Here is a 15,492-nt window from a genome sequence, read left to right on the forward strand (position 1 = left end):
ATTAGATGTGATTTTATAAAAAAATAGATTGGAGATGAGTTTTTTTTTAAGTTTATAAGCTCTTGAGAGGGTCTTGGCCTAGTCCCCCTCTCATTTTTGTGTATCTCCTCTTCCTTTATATTTATAACCTTTATTAAAAAAATATATATTATTATTGAATAAGATTATATTCATATCTTATTGAATAAGTATGTATGAAATAGTTATATTCTATTTAACTCAATTAGATTATATATTTAATTCAATAATATTCATATCTTTAATTGAATAATATTATATTCTATTCAATGATATTACTCATTTAAATGATATGATATTTATATCAACAAATTTAAATATATTCATTTATTATGTATATTTTAAATTATTGTTCTCTTTGTCATATTTAAACTAAAAAAAATAGATAAATTAAAGAAAATACAACTGAAAAAAATTGTAACCATATATAAAATAGAAAAGAAAATTTCTTTGGCCACCTCCCAGCCTTCTAGTCCACCTCTGGTGAAAAATCCAAACTACCCCTAACTTCGGAAATGCATTTCCGAAATGCAAGAAAAAGGTGTTTTCGGAGATGCATCTCCGAAAGCGCCTTTTTTTTTGAAAAAATTGTCTTATTTCGGAAGTTTATTTCCGAAAACAACATTTCGGAAGTTCATTTCTGAAATACTGCGCGTTTTGCAGATTAAGCAAAACAGCCCCCTCCCCCTAATCATTTACCCTAATCTTCTTCCAAACTCAACCCCAAGAGATTTTTGTGCAAACCAGTTCCAAGCTACCTCAAAGGCTCCATCTACTTGCTCTATTACATTCAAAAGTCCTCCAATCTATTCAATCGGTAAGCATTTTGATTTTAAGATCTATAATTAAAATGTATATTAGGGTGTTTACAAATAGCAAAAAATGTATTAGGTTAGGTTTATACTGATATTTAGGATGTTTAGAATGTGTAGACATAGGTTTGATGTTTGGTTTAGGGGTCTGCCATGGAAGTTGCAGAAAACTTCCTCGCAGGGGTGTTTCGGAAGTTCATTTCCGAAAACACCTCCATCCCAGTTTCGGAAATGAACTTCCGAATTGTATCAGAAGTTCAATTTTTTTAGTTTTTTCTTTTGTCTCGCATATTAATCGATTTCAATGGTTTACAGGAACATGTCAGGCAACCAACCAGCGCGCATCAGACAAGGTAAGGAGACCCAGACTGCGTCGGCTAGACGCGAGCGGGCGGCGACGCAGCTGGCGTCGACACAGGGACGGGGGCAGGGCCGAGGACGACGTGTGTGAGTTCCCGTGGATATGGGAGAGGGTACATCTTCTTCAGGATCTAGGAGTCGGCTGGCTCGGGTATCTTCTCTCCGGTGCTGGTACATGCATGTGGTAGGCGCTGCATGCTTTGTGGACAAGAGTGCAAGGTACGTCGACATGACCTACCTCCGCTACTTCATGGACCTGGATACCGTTCACCAGTGGAACTGGGGGGCAGCTACTCTGGCATACCTCTACCAGAAGCTGAATGAGGCCTCCAACTAGAGGACGAGGCAGTTGGTCGGATCATGCACACTACTTACGGTACGTTTTATTTTAATACATTATCGTATTTATTTATTTATTTATGTTTCGTATTTATTTTTAATACATTATCGTGTTTCTGTTTCAGAGCTGGATCTTCTCCTACTTCTCCCGCATCCACGGCTTTCACATCGATCCTGCGTATGTGGACGCCATGCCCAGGGCCGCCAGATACGTTCTCCAGAGGGGGAACGATGCGATGGGACCATACCGTGGATACCTGGACCGCACGATGCACGACGACGTCACCTGGAGGCCGTTCAACGACTACGCTCAGATTGTCCCCTTTGACGGCATTGCTCTATATTCAGGCTGGCTGGCATGCGGGACTACCATCATGGTTCGGTATCTCCCTGAGCGGTGCATGCGTCAGTTCGGATTCGTGCAGCGGATACCTAGGTCACCCTTTGAGGCTGCTCCCGACACAGTGACCCGAGTGCAGCTCACTGCCATATGGGAGGACTGGCAGCATCATGTGGTACCGCAGGAGTACCGTCTCACTCGGGTCACACAGGACTGGCACGGTGAGGAGGGATACGTCACATGGTTCTACCGGGTGTCACATCCTCTTCTGAGACCCGAAGTTCCCGGCGCTCCTAGGCCAGCACACGAGGAGATCCTGGAGAACCAGCAGGCTAAGGATGACCACGCCATTGATCTCATGCCGATCTGTCAGCGGATAGAGATGCTTGGGCGGGACACGTTGGATCGAGGTGTCGTTCAGCAGGGCGGTCCAGAGGCAGTCGCCGTGATGGAGATGATCGTCACTGATGCGGGCCGTGCGGCGGCATACAGGCGGCAGAGGAGGTCCCAGGGAGAGAGGGTTAGGCACACCTAGTAGTGGTCGGGTTTATTTATTTTTTGTTTTCGGATTGTATCTTTCGCACATTATTATTATTATTATTTGGATTTGGTTGAGCTTGTATATATTTCTTTTTTTATCATATTAGTATTTTCACCTTTATATGTCGTTTATTTTATTTCCCTGTTTCTTTTAATTAAAAATACGAAACTGTTAAGAAAAACATAAAAAAAAATCTCTGTTTTTGCATAATTCGGAAGTGCATTTCCGAAATCCCTCAAAATCTGAACAAAGGTGTTTTCGGAAGTTCATATCCGAAAACACCCCCCATGAGGTGTTTTCGAAAGTTCATCTCCGAACACACCTCCATGAGGTGTTTTCGGAGATGCACTTCCGAATTGTGGAAATTTTTTAAAAAAAATCAAAGCTTCGGAAGTTCATTTCCGAAGTAGGGGTAATTTCAGTTTTTCGCTGGGGGTGACCCCATAGGGAGGTGGCTAAAGAAATTTTCATAGAAAAAATATATAATATGGAATCAATTATTTATGTATTTATTTATTTTAATAAATATATAATAGGAGAAAGAGAAGAAAGTGTGAAATTAGTTTTGAATAAATATAATTTTTAGGTATGGCATTATTGACAAATAAAACAAAGTGTCTAGTGAAATAAATAAATAAATATAAAAAGTGTTTCCTTTTGAAAATATTGCATTAGATCTAAAATCACAAGAAATAGTGAAATGATATAATCTAGAAGCCACTCTCCCTCAAGCAATATAACTTTTAGCATATTATTCTTAGGTATACAATATAGATCCATCACTTCATACACTCTAAAGTGATGAGCACCAATTTAGCCATTAAATCGTAAAAATATGAATTGCATTCTATAAGAAATCAATTCCACAAGGAGTACTAATTATAAGCCTCATAGTCCTTTGTTTCCATAAGCAAACTTGTAACCATACCTTTAAAACAAGGCACAAAATTAAACTTGTAACCAACCAATGCAAAATTGCACTATATTAGTGATTCCATTTGATTGCACACATTATTTGTTACCACAACCAATGCATGTTGGTACATTAAATTGGATTCAAATAGCATTTAATAACCTCCAAAACGGATTTGATTTATTTTGCTCACTCAAATAACTTTAAATCTCTTCAAAAACTTATAATTTTAGATTTTTTTTAAAATAAATTTTATTATTTGTTAAATTAAAAAAATCAAATTAAAAAAGTTATATAGACGAAATAGTTTTTCTTTTTTTACTAAAAAAGTTTGACTCAATTGATAAAGAGTTGACTCACACATCTTATGATCGTGGGTTCAACTTATATAAGAATATATTTGTAAGTATTTTTTGAGTATTGAAATCTGCCTTTAATTCTAGTGAATTCTAAAGGTCAATTTAACTATTTTTTTTTTTTAACTATAAACAAAAGGTAGTTTTTCTTTCTCAAAATTTAACACTACTTCATTTTCAAAATTAACTTCATATTTAAAACTACTAAATAGCCCCAACCATCTTACCCACACCCCATTAAATTTTTTTTAGTTTCTTTTGAAGTTATTAATACAAATTTCATGCTACTAGTATATCTTAATTGATTAAAAAAAAGCCATAAAAAAAGCCATATCCAAACAACAAGTTCCATGGAAAAAGACAATACAACAAATGATTTTTTAAGCAATTTACCAAAAGAAATTCTTGGCCACATAGTTTCTTTTCTACCAAATGAATCCTCAATGGAAACCATCCTTATTTCAACAAAGTGGAGAGACTTATGGAATGAAACCATTCTTAGATTTGGAACAAAACAAGACATCACTATTGTTCTTGCCAAATTTCTTACAAGTTTTGATGATTTTGATCCATTGAAACATCCAAGAAAGCTTCAATTCCACTATGATCAAGATTATGTATTATTAGCTACTATTGCTAATAGTACTAAGCTTCAACTAGATTTCAACATCTCTCCTTTGAAGAAAGAGTTCATCATTGAAAATATTCAAAAACATTATGAACTTCAATTCAAGCTCAATGAGGAAAAAAAGATAACCTACAACAAATCTTTCACTTCCAATGTTTTCTCACTCAAAACTCTTTACTTGAAATCAATAAGCTATTTAACTAGTGAAGTAGCTTCATCTATTATTTCAAGTTTGCATCATCTTGAGAATTTGGTGATTAATTCATGTAATGGATTGAAATCTTTGAGCATTGTCTCCAACTTTGAGCTTCACAAGTTAAAGATTTTGGATTGCTTAGAGTTGAAGTTTCTTCATCTAAAAACTTCTAAACTCAAATCTTTTCAATATAGAGGATCACTTCCTTGGATTTTGCCTGAATTTCATTTCAATCTTAGTGAGGCTATTCTTGATTTTAGATTAGGACCAAGTTGTGGAGGAATTATGAGTAAGGACTTTGATGCAACTTTATTGACAATAAAGAATTCTCAAACTCTTACACTTTGCAGATGGACTTTTGAGGTATGCCATTTATTGCAATTTTTTTTTTATAATTTTGAGAAATTGTAACATGATTAATTTGCGAAATTTTAGTAAATAACTTATTTTATATTAGTAGATTTATTTTAAAATGACTGATAATTATATTTTAAATTTCTCGCACTCTCAAATCCTTCATTTTCTTTGTCAATAAAATATAAAAAAACAAAAAGATATTTTTAATGAAAAGTTTCATATATATATATATATATATATATATATATATATATATATATATATATATATATATATATATATATATATATATATATATATATATATATATATATATATATATATATATATATATATATATATATATATTTTTATATATAGTAATTATGAATATTAGAATTTAAATCCTGATGATAATATCAACTTTAAAAATTCAAATTTCTGCAAGTTGAGTTAAGACATGCAGACGAAGAATTTTATGTTTTAATTTAATCCTACAAAAATTTCTTTGTAGGAATTAATATGGCCATCGATTTCTCCTCCATATGGATGCTTTAATTTCTATAAATTAAGAGAGTTATGTTGGATTGATAACTATCAAAAAGATGAATATTGCAAGGATGCATTATTCTCCTTCTTGAAACTATGTCCTTCCTTAGAGAAACTTTTTGTGATGGTATGTCTTCTTTCTTAAGGATTAATAATTCTTCATTTTTTTAAAAAGAATTAGGTTTTTAATTGCATTTTCTTCTGCTTCTTTGTTTCACTAATTGAGGTGCAGATTGATGATGAAAGTTATTCAGGTGGAAGGTCTAGTTCACTCTTAATGCAAGCAACTAAATGTACAAAATTAGAGCATCTAAAAGTGATAAAGTTTAAGGGGTTTACATGTAGAAAAGATGAAATTTCATTGGCAAAATGTTTGATTCAACTAATCAAGGGAAATGTTCCAAAGATAAATACATCAGATGGGAGTTGTTTGGATTTAGACTTTATTAAGTGATTTTTTTTACATCAACTACTACAAATTAAGACTTTCTTCAAGTACCAAATAAAGGAGAATAATAAATAATAAATAATAAATAATAAATTATATTAAAGCCAATGTCTCACGGATGTAGGCAAGATATTACAAAAATTTAGCCAATTTTTTTATCCTTTGCTTTGATAATTTAATCAATTTTGAAAAGCAAATTAGGCTCGCTTGATTTGAAAAAAATATCCATTCTCGAACTTGCAATAGATAGTTTATAGTTTCATTATAAACTCATGACCAAAATAAGTGCGTTCGATAATTTACACAAATAAATCAAATGATGCGAATATTAGAAAGACTCCTCAACTGACATCAAGTCAAATAAATTTGAACACAATTGAATAAGAGTGAGTCAATTTTTTCTCAAGTCTAGTAGAGTTTATCATGGTTATCAATACTTTATATTTCGCCTAAGCGAAGTAGAACTAGAGTATTATGATTTTGTTCCATGTTGACAATGCCACTAATCAAAGAAGGCGGATATCGAAAAACGATGATCCGAATAAAAGTTACACATGTAGGGATAAGATCAATGGAATATATTGTGAAATGGAGGACACTAAGTCAAATGTAAGGCACCACGATCAAATCAACCATAAAAGGAGATTCACACAATATCATGATATATAGACAAACAAGACTAAACTCTAATATGGCCAATAGAACTAGTGTTTTTCTATAACTACTGGACTATGTAATCTTTTTGAAATACACAATCGATTAAATCAAGTTATTTTATGCAATTTTATATCTTTTACTTTATTTTATTTTTATGCATTTTATAGTTTAGTAGTTCAAAATCCTGACACACCATACTTAACATTTTTTTGTAGTAGTTAAGGAACCCACAACTACTGAAATTAGTTGTTCCCTCATTACAATTGATTGAAGAAAAGGGATATGTTGAGAGGTATTAGCCATTTTTTTGGCTAAGTTTCAGTCTTACAACTAATTTGGCATGCCCACTGAGACACTATGGCTAAAACCACAAAAGTTCCATGTACTAAGTCAATACTATATATGGCGCATGTACCGTCAGTTTGAAAAGATCCATATTGTAACACTCCGTATAATATATATATATATATATATATATATATATATATATATATATATATATATATATATCTAGAAAATACATTATACGAAATATTAACTGGTACTGATACAACATAAGTGCCTAACGACATCATTATATACATGTCCATAAAAATAAAATGCAATATATGATGCATGACATTCAATAGTGCCTAATCAAAACTAAGATCTATGTACAATATCCTTATTCCACATCATCCACAACAGAAGATCACAATGATAAAAGCCTTTGAAACATCGTAAGACAATCTCGTCCTTGCCTTTAACCTGGAAAGAACCATCTAAAAATCAACAATAATAATGGGGTGAGATAATAATCTCAATGAGTTCCCCTATTTTATAGGTCCACTTTGATCTAAGGGGATCTCTTATCAATTTCTAACTTAAGCCTTTCATCTTACGTTACTTGCTTAATACTCACATAACGTAAAAAGGACTTAAGTAAGAGGGCATCATGCACCTCCAATGATACTGATTCACTATGATTATAAACATACACTGAGCTCTTCTTGATTAATCCTTACGAGATCCTACGATCCATAGGTACCAGAGAACGAACCCTGTATCATGAGAGAATGCTATAATAATTACCGCCTATTATGATCAATATATAACATATGTAGCAACTGATGCTTATGGTTACACTTATGAGCTAAGCGTGCAATCAACCATTCTTTTCGCCCAATATACCCGAATTAATCTAGCATCGAGTCTAATACCAATTATGTAGTACCCTCGATTATTCCATTTTATTCATACAACATACAACTTAACCAATTGGTGTATTAATTAAGTCACGTATTTTCTGATACTCTTACTAGTATCAATGTATCTTTATGGATCCTAAGTAGAAGCAAGATACTCGCATCATCTATAATTCTTCCGATAGGAACTTAGTCACACGACTACTTATGACCCCGCTCGTTTGAATTTAGTACATGGCATTCCATTGCTAATTACGACCATTCCAATTGGAATTTAGTAGGTGTAGCTAACACACTATTAATTACGATCCCACATGGTTAGATTTAGCGCATGACCCACAATTATTAATTACAGCCTATCTCGATTACAATTTAGCGTGTCTAATTAGTTACGGTCCCATACGGTTGAATTAGTAACTGAGTTAGTTACGATTCATAAAGAACACCTAACAAACATATTTTTATTCACCCAGGTCCCATCTCACGGAGACTTACTAGACTACTCCCCTAAAGGCTAGGTATTCTAGGTTTACCTACCGACCTACTATTAGGAATATCATCCATCAAGGATAGGTCTTACGGATTTACCTACATTCATACTTTTGGAGACCTAGCTCATCTAGTTGATTTATTAGAACACCGTTCTCAAGGGTTGGTCTTACGGATCTACCTACCGACCTACTGTTGGGTTTTACAGTGTCATTCTCATCGAGATTAGTATAACTTGTATTTCATTTGATTACACATCTAGATACAAAGTACTAATATTAAACATGAGCATTATATTGTTCCATGCATGCACATTACATATGAATCTCATAAAAATAGTTCACAATCAATATTCAATCAATCATTGAAATAAAAGCATGGTTTATATTTACCAAAAGATAGAGTATTGGACTAGATTTCCAATGTATCCTACTTAATGTTAATCAGAACTACGAGTCAGGTTTTATGATGGAAACAGAGAACAAAGTCTTTATCTAAATCTAGACACTCTCGCTTAGCGATCCTTGACGAGACGTCAAAGCGAGCTCTCGCTCAACGATTTCCTAGCGAGGCTCGAGTGAGGCTAGGCAGAATGACATTTCCTCCTAAAATCCTATGTCTCGCTTAGTGTTAAGTGCCAAAATGTAGTTATTTTGTGTTGGTAAATAGTGGCACTTATCGATACTTTTTGTTAATACCGTTTGAATAATTCCCCGTTTTTGTGTATATTTGTATCGTTTGTATTTTGTTACGTTTTCGTGTAAATACATACTGTTTGATAGTTTTGTTGTCTTTTTGTAGGTATTTATGCGTGTTCGATGCTTTGAGGAATAAAGTGTTGAAGACACGGCGGCGAGCACGCAATTTTACCAATTCATCGGCGGATAACGCTCAAAACAAATATGAGAAAAATCATCAGTTTCATTGATATTTATTCATTTTTAGATAGAGCATGGAATAAGCTTTCCAACGCTTCAAACCGGGCGCAAATCGGAGTTACGGTTCTCAAGATATGGCCAAAATAAGATTTCATTTTTCTGTTGAGCGGGCTAAGCGGGCTTGACCGCGCTAAGCGCGGCCTGGGAGCATTTTTGACCAATTCTGGCAGAAAGTTGGGCGCTTAGCGCGGGTTTTTGGCGCTAAGCGCGGTCTGGCGGTTTAAGACCAATAAAAAACATCCCGCTTAGCGCGGTGGGCGCGCTTAGCGCGGTCTGCGACTTCAGTTTTTGTATATATGTTGTAAAATCAGATTTTTTAGGTTTTTTATCATCTCTTCTTGACAAGTTGAGCTCTGTTCCATTTTTGGTAGTTTAGAGCTTGAGGAAACACCATTGGATGCTACACCATGTGGATTGATCATGGATTTGTCTAGATTCCATTGTACCGATGAGATCTTTCCGGTTCATCTTCTCTCTTCCCTTTGTTTCATTCCAATGGTGGGTGTTGTATGTATATTTCTACTCTTATTGTATGTATATTTGTGGATCTTGGGATCGTTTATATATTTGCTTTACAAATCATCATTGTTGTTGTTCTTGATCTTTTTGCTTAAATGCTCTGGATTTATGCGTTGCAGACATGGGCATCATAGATCTTGATTAGGAATGATAACTGTTAGTTTCTGGATTGCAGACATGGATTTAGGGCTAACAATCGTAGTGGGTATCGAGTTTAATGCCTCCGTGTTGTTTGTGTCGGTGGAGAAATCGCTGATGTGAATAGTGTGGTTGAGCTTTCGTCGATGTTGCAGACATGGGCACCGATGTGGCGTCTCAATTGATGCCCAGTGATGTTGACGCGTATTATGAGTGTCGAGCGATAGATCTTCGGATTTAAGTATTAGACGGGTAGAACGAAATACAATTCCATAACTCATTCTCTTAGACTATTGAGAATGTTTATCTGCTTTTATTTACTTTTCCTGCATTTACCTTTCCGCATCCCAAATCATGAAACATAGAACGCGAGATAGTCGAACGGCAGTTTTTCTCAACCAATCTCTGTGGACACGATAATTCCCGGATAAATATTTCCAAATCTTTTGTTGCTTGCCGCTCTACCGCTTCAACACTTAGCAATGAGAAAGTGAGCTCCAAGCGAGCCTTTTCTCAGCGAGACATCTATCTCGCTTAGCGAGAGTATCAGAATTCAGTTTCTTGGTAGTATGAGTGTATGCTTAGTGAGTAATCCTCTCATTTAGTGAGAAATACAACAACAATAGCAGGAAAAAAAGGGAAGAAGGGAATGATCTCACATCTTGTCATAGAATGTATCCCATATATGCAACATCAAACACCAAGGTTTATCAATAACAACATGCATCACACAACAATCACAAGAACCAACATCAATTTCATGCAAGTATTAAGATTCACACAAAACCGTAATTCCCAAATCATGTATTTTCCCAATCCAGAGCTTGGTCTAACTAGGAACCCACCTCTAGAGATGAAGATGATGAAGATTTAAAATGATCCTTGATCATCCAAGCTCCTGATTATTATTTTCCAAAGCTTTTTCTTCTTCTTCTTCTTCTTCTTCTTCTTCTTCTTTTCTCTTCTCTTCTCTTCTTTCTCTCTTTCTTTTCTTTTCTCCATTTCTCCTTTTCTTTTCCTTTTCTTCTTCTTATTCTTACTAACAAAGAGAAAATAAGTTGGTAGTGTAAAGAGTAAAGGAAAATATCTAGGGAAAATTCTTGCTTATAGTACCATCTTATTATTTAACAATAATACCAAATGTCCTTTCTTGTACCAACTATTAAACCTCAATCTTATTGAGTAAGGGTTAATCTTTTCTGAGTCCACTAATTAATCTATTTGTCCAGTCGTCAATAATAGAAAACTAATAGGGCATTCAGGAACTTAATATGACCCGACTAACAACAACTTACAAAAAGTACATCAACAGACAACAACAAACAACTAATAGAGCATTCAGGAACTCTATACCATAATACTTCAAGACTTTTCTAGATGCTTTATCTTTATGTAGTAGAGGCTTTAGGTTGCATTCCATTTGATTGCCATTATCATATAGTCAAGTCCATCAAACCTAAATGCTTAAGTCTTCATCTTTATCTGCTTAATTTCTTATGGTTGACTTGTCAGAAGACATTAGTTGTCATTATAAAAAGTTGATGTCCTTGTTAAAAGCATATCACATGCAAGACAAGGTTCCACATTCTCCCCCTTTTTGATGATGACAACACATCTCTCAAGGGAGATGGTAAATGTCATACCCCAAAATTTGCCCATACATTTTTTCCTATTCAAGTTCAAATCAAGGCACAGTGACTCAAAGACATCCCTCCCAAACAAAAGTTATGGGTTGCTAAAGTTGGACGAATTTGTGAAAGATGCAAAAGGTCATAGGGAAGAAACTTACATTTTTAGGGCATGAGATCTATGTTTTATGGTTTAAACATGCTTATCATGTTACTAATGACCTATAAAACCATGCTCTTGCTTCCCATATTTTTTATCCTATTTATTCTATTTTTATTTTTTATTTATTTAAAATACAAAATAAATGAAATAAAATATGAATAAATGGTAAAAAATACATGGTAAGTTATTTTTGGACCAAATCCAATTTCCACATCAGCATGAGGCCAAGGAAAAAACGTGAAAAGAAGAATAGAAAACAGAACGAGCCAAAAGGAGCAAGATTTGATACAAAAGTTCAATCAAATATTTTTCAATTTCCATCTCATTAAACATTTGATTTCTTTCCAAAAGGATTTGACCTAATTGGTCCCTCTATATATGTTCTACGCGTTCAGAATGTAAGGGGACCAAGAGATTGATAAGAATTTGCAGCATGAGAACCCTAACCGAGCTCTTCAAATTTCAAAGAAAAAGAACAAGTTCGGATTCCATATTGCACTGCGATTGAAGCCTAACAATGGATCCCAATCAATTCCTTGGTGTTTGCTGGAGCAATCCCAATCCTCACCCACGCGAAAAGCGCCCAGAACGATCGCAGGTACGTTCACGGTTTGGCTCCCCTAACTTAGAATCGTTCCCGACAAATTGCGCATAATGAATGAAATTTGAATGCATATTTGTGTTATTGATGTGATTTCGAGGCTTTCCATATGTTTCAATTGAAGTTTAAGTGCAGGTTTGAGATTCCGCCATGACTAGGGTATAGAAGCTCCGAATTAGGGGTTCCCATGCTAGGCCGAATTGAATCGAGTTAATTGTATCACCATGTTCAGGAAACCGAAACAAGTCAATCCATGGGTTTCGCTTTGATTTTTGTTGCTTGTATAGTGTTTTGTGGTTCTGCAGGGCTAAGACCACGCACAAAACTATGGCCAAAAAAAGCGTTGCTGTAGTTTGACGTCAACGAGGAAGATGACTCCCTGCGCGCGGTTTTGTTCTTTTAAATTTTTTCAGTTTTGTTTATTTCGATTCGCGAAAGTTTGTTAACACGAGTATTGATGTGGCCAGATGGTGAAGCGAAGCAGTGCAAGGTCAAGGGCTTGGGTTCGAGCCCGACCTTTGACGTTTTATTTTTACAAATTGTGTATTTTGGTTTATTCCCAGATCTGATGCTTGCAGTACATGTATCCTCGCCATGCACCCTCCAATATGTACGGTTGGATCATTGTCTAAAGAGATCAAACGCCTGGGAACGCGTAGCACCTCCATGTACCCCCAGGCTGCGCACACGCAGGATCATGAGCTAAGTTTCCTAGTTTATTTTATTTTTATTTATTCAAATACCTATTTTCCTATTATTTATTAATTTGTTTTAATTCTTTTAAAATATCCTTTTTAATTCAAACTTATTCTAAAATTTCTTTTTTTTATAAAAAGCTTTTTTTGAAAATGTTTATTTTCTAATTAGATTGTTAAATTAATTTAATTAATGATGCTAATTCTTATTTGATTTAAATAATTAAGTTAATTTATTGGTTTAATTGTTTAATTGATTATACATATTTGTTAGAACAAGATTTGTTCTGATCAATTATCTTAGTTTTGATGATAACAATAATACGAATTTTGCTTAAGATAATATGGTACTCTAATCCAATGCAATTTCCTTTTCAGGAAATATATAAAGAGTATGCATAATTCAGCGCTCAGAAGCTTTGTCTCAAAGGGTTCAGCATGCAACATCAGAACATGATCTGGCAAGACATCAGAAGATGGTCGAAGCAGAATCAGAACATGGGTCTATGGAAGCATCAGAAGAACATGAGATCAGAAGCACTGAAGTTCTGATGGTATCACGCTCAGAAGCACTTCAAGGTCAGAAGATCAGAAGATGCTTTGCACCAAGCTGTTTGACTCTGATGATATTCAAACGTAGTATTCACAAACATCAGATCAGAAGGAAGTACAAGTGGCAAGCTACGCTGACTGACAAAAGGAACGTTAAAAGCTATTATAGGCAACGTCAGTAGACACGGCGTGAACAAGGCTCGAGGTAGTTGACAAAAGCGTATAACATTAAATGCGATGCTGTACGGAACACGCAAAGCATTAAATGCACTCAACGGTCATCTTCTCCAACGCCTATAAATATGAAGTTCTGATGAGAAGCAAGGTTAACGATTCTGCACAAAACAACTCATATTAACTTGCTGAAACTCTGTTCTATTCAAAGCTCAGAATCTTCATCTTCATCAAAGCTCACTACATTGCTGTTGTAATATATTAGTGAGATTAAGCTTAAACGTTAAGAGAAATATCACAGTTTGTGATTATAGCTTTTAAGAAGCGATTGTAATACTCTTAGAATTGATTACATTAAGTTGTAAGGAACTAGAGTGATCGTGTGGATCAGAATACTCTAGGAAGTCTTAGAGGTTATCTAAGCAGGTTGTAACTAGAGTGATCGTGTGGATCAGAATACTCTAGAAAGTCTTAGAGGGTATCTAAGCAGTTGTTCCTGGAGTGATCAGTGTGTGATCAGAAGACTCTGGAAGACTTAGTTGCTGACTAAGTGGAGAACCATTGTAATCCGTGCGATTAGTGGATTAAATCCTCAGTTGAGGTAAATCATCTCTGCGGGGGTGGACTGGAGTAGTTTAGTTAACAACGAACCAGGATAAAAATAACTGTGCAATTTATTTTTATCTGTCAAGTTTTTAAAGCTACACTTATTCAAACCCCCCCTTTCTAAGTGTTTTTCTATCCTTCAATTGGCATCAGAGCGCCGGTTCTAAGGTGCAAGCACTTAACCGTGTTTAGAAAAGATTCAGGAAGAGAAAAACGCTTCAGTAAAAGATGGCTGATGAAATTGCAAAGTCTACACCTGCATCTACATCTGGCTCTGCTGAGCAACACAACGGTAACAATGGTTATACTAGACCGCCGGTATTTGATGGTGAAAACTTTGAATACTGGAAAGATAAACTGGAAAGTTACTTTCTTGGTCTAGATGGTGATCTATGGGATCTTCTGATGGATGGTTACAAACATCCAGTAAATGCCAGTGGCGTAAAGCTGACAAGGCAAGAAATGAACGATGATCAGAAGAAGCTTTTCAGGAATCATCATAAATGCAGAACTGTTTTGCTGAATGCTATCTCTCATGCTGAGTATGAGAAGATATCTAACAGGGAAACGGCCTATGACATATATGAGTCTTTGAAAATGACTCATGAAGGAAATGCTCAAGTCAAGGAGACTAAAGCTCTCGCTTTAATCCAGAAGTATGAAGCCTTCAAGATGGAGGATGATGAAGACATTGAAAAGATGTTTTCAAGATTTCAAACTCTTACTGCTGGATTGAGAGTTCTTGACAAGGGATACACCAAGGCTGATCACGTAAAGAAGATCATCAGAAGCTTACCCAGAAGATGGGGTCCTATGGTGACTGCATTCAAGATTGTAAAGAATCTGAATGAAGTTTCTCTGGAAGAGCTTATCAGTGCCTTGAGGAGTCATGAAATAGAGCTGGACGCAAATGAGCCTCAAAAGAAAGGTAAGTCTATTGCATTAAAATCCAATATCAAGAAATGCACTAACGCTTTTCAGGATAGAGAAGAAGATCCTGAAGAATCAGAATCTGAAGAAGAAGATGAACTGTCCTTGATCTCCAGAAGGCTGAATCAACTCTGGAAGAACAAGCAAAGGAAGTTCAGAGGCGTCGGAAGTTCAAAGAAATTTGAACGTGGAGAATCTTCTGATGACAGAAGATTTGACAAGAAGAAGGTCATGTGCTATGAATGCAATGAGCCTGGACACTTCAAGAATGAATGTCCAAAACTTCAGAAGGAAAATCCCAAGAAGAAGTTTCATAAGAAGAAAGGTCTTATGGCAACCTGGGATGAGTCAGAAGATGATTCAAACTCTGAAGATGAGCAGG

The 15,492-nt window shown here is 35.2% G+C and overlaps 1 protein-coding gene across 1 annotated transcript; it reads left to right on the forward strand.

The window, feature by feature from the left end:
- Positions 1–4,122: 4,122 nt before the first annotated feature.
- LOC131613368 (F-box protein At2g39490-like) lies at positions 4,123–5,842 on the forward strand. The gene is made up of 3 exons (XM_058885043.1): positions 4,123–4,866; positions 5,354–5,515; positions 5,621–5,842. Exons 1-3 carry the CDS (start codon positions 4,123–4,125, stop codon positions 5,840–5,842), a joined length of 1,128 nt encoding a protein of 375 aa, XP_058741026.1.
- Positions 5,843–15,492: the final 9,650 nt, after the last annotated feature.

The sequence above is a fragment of the Vicia villosa genome, linkage group LG6 (assembly GCF_029867415.1).
Source record: "Vicia villosa cultivar HV-30 ecotype Madison, WI linkage group LG6, Vvil1.0, whole genome shotgun sequence".
NCBI classification, from domain to species: Eukaryota; Viridiplantae; Streptophyta; class Magnoliopsida; order Fabales; family Fabaceae; genus Vicia; species Vicia villosa.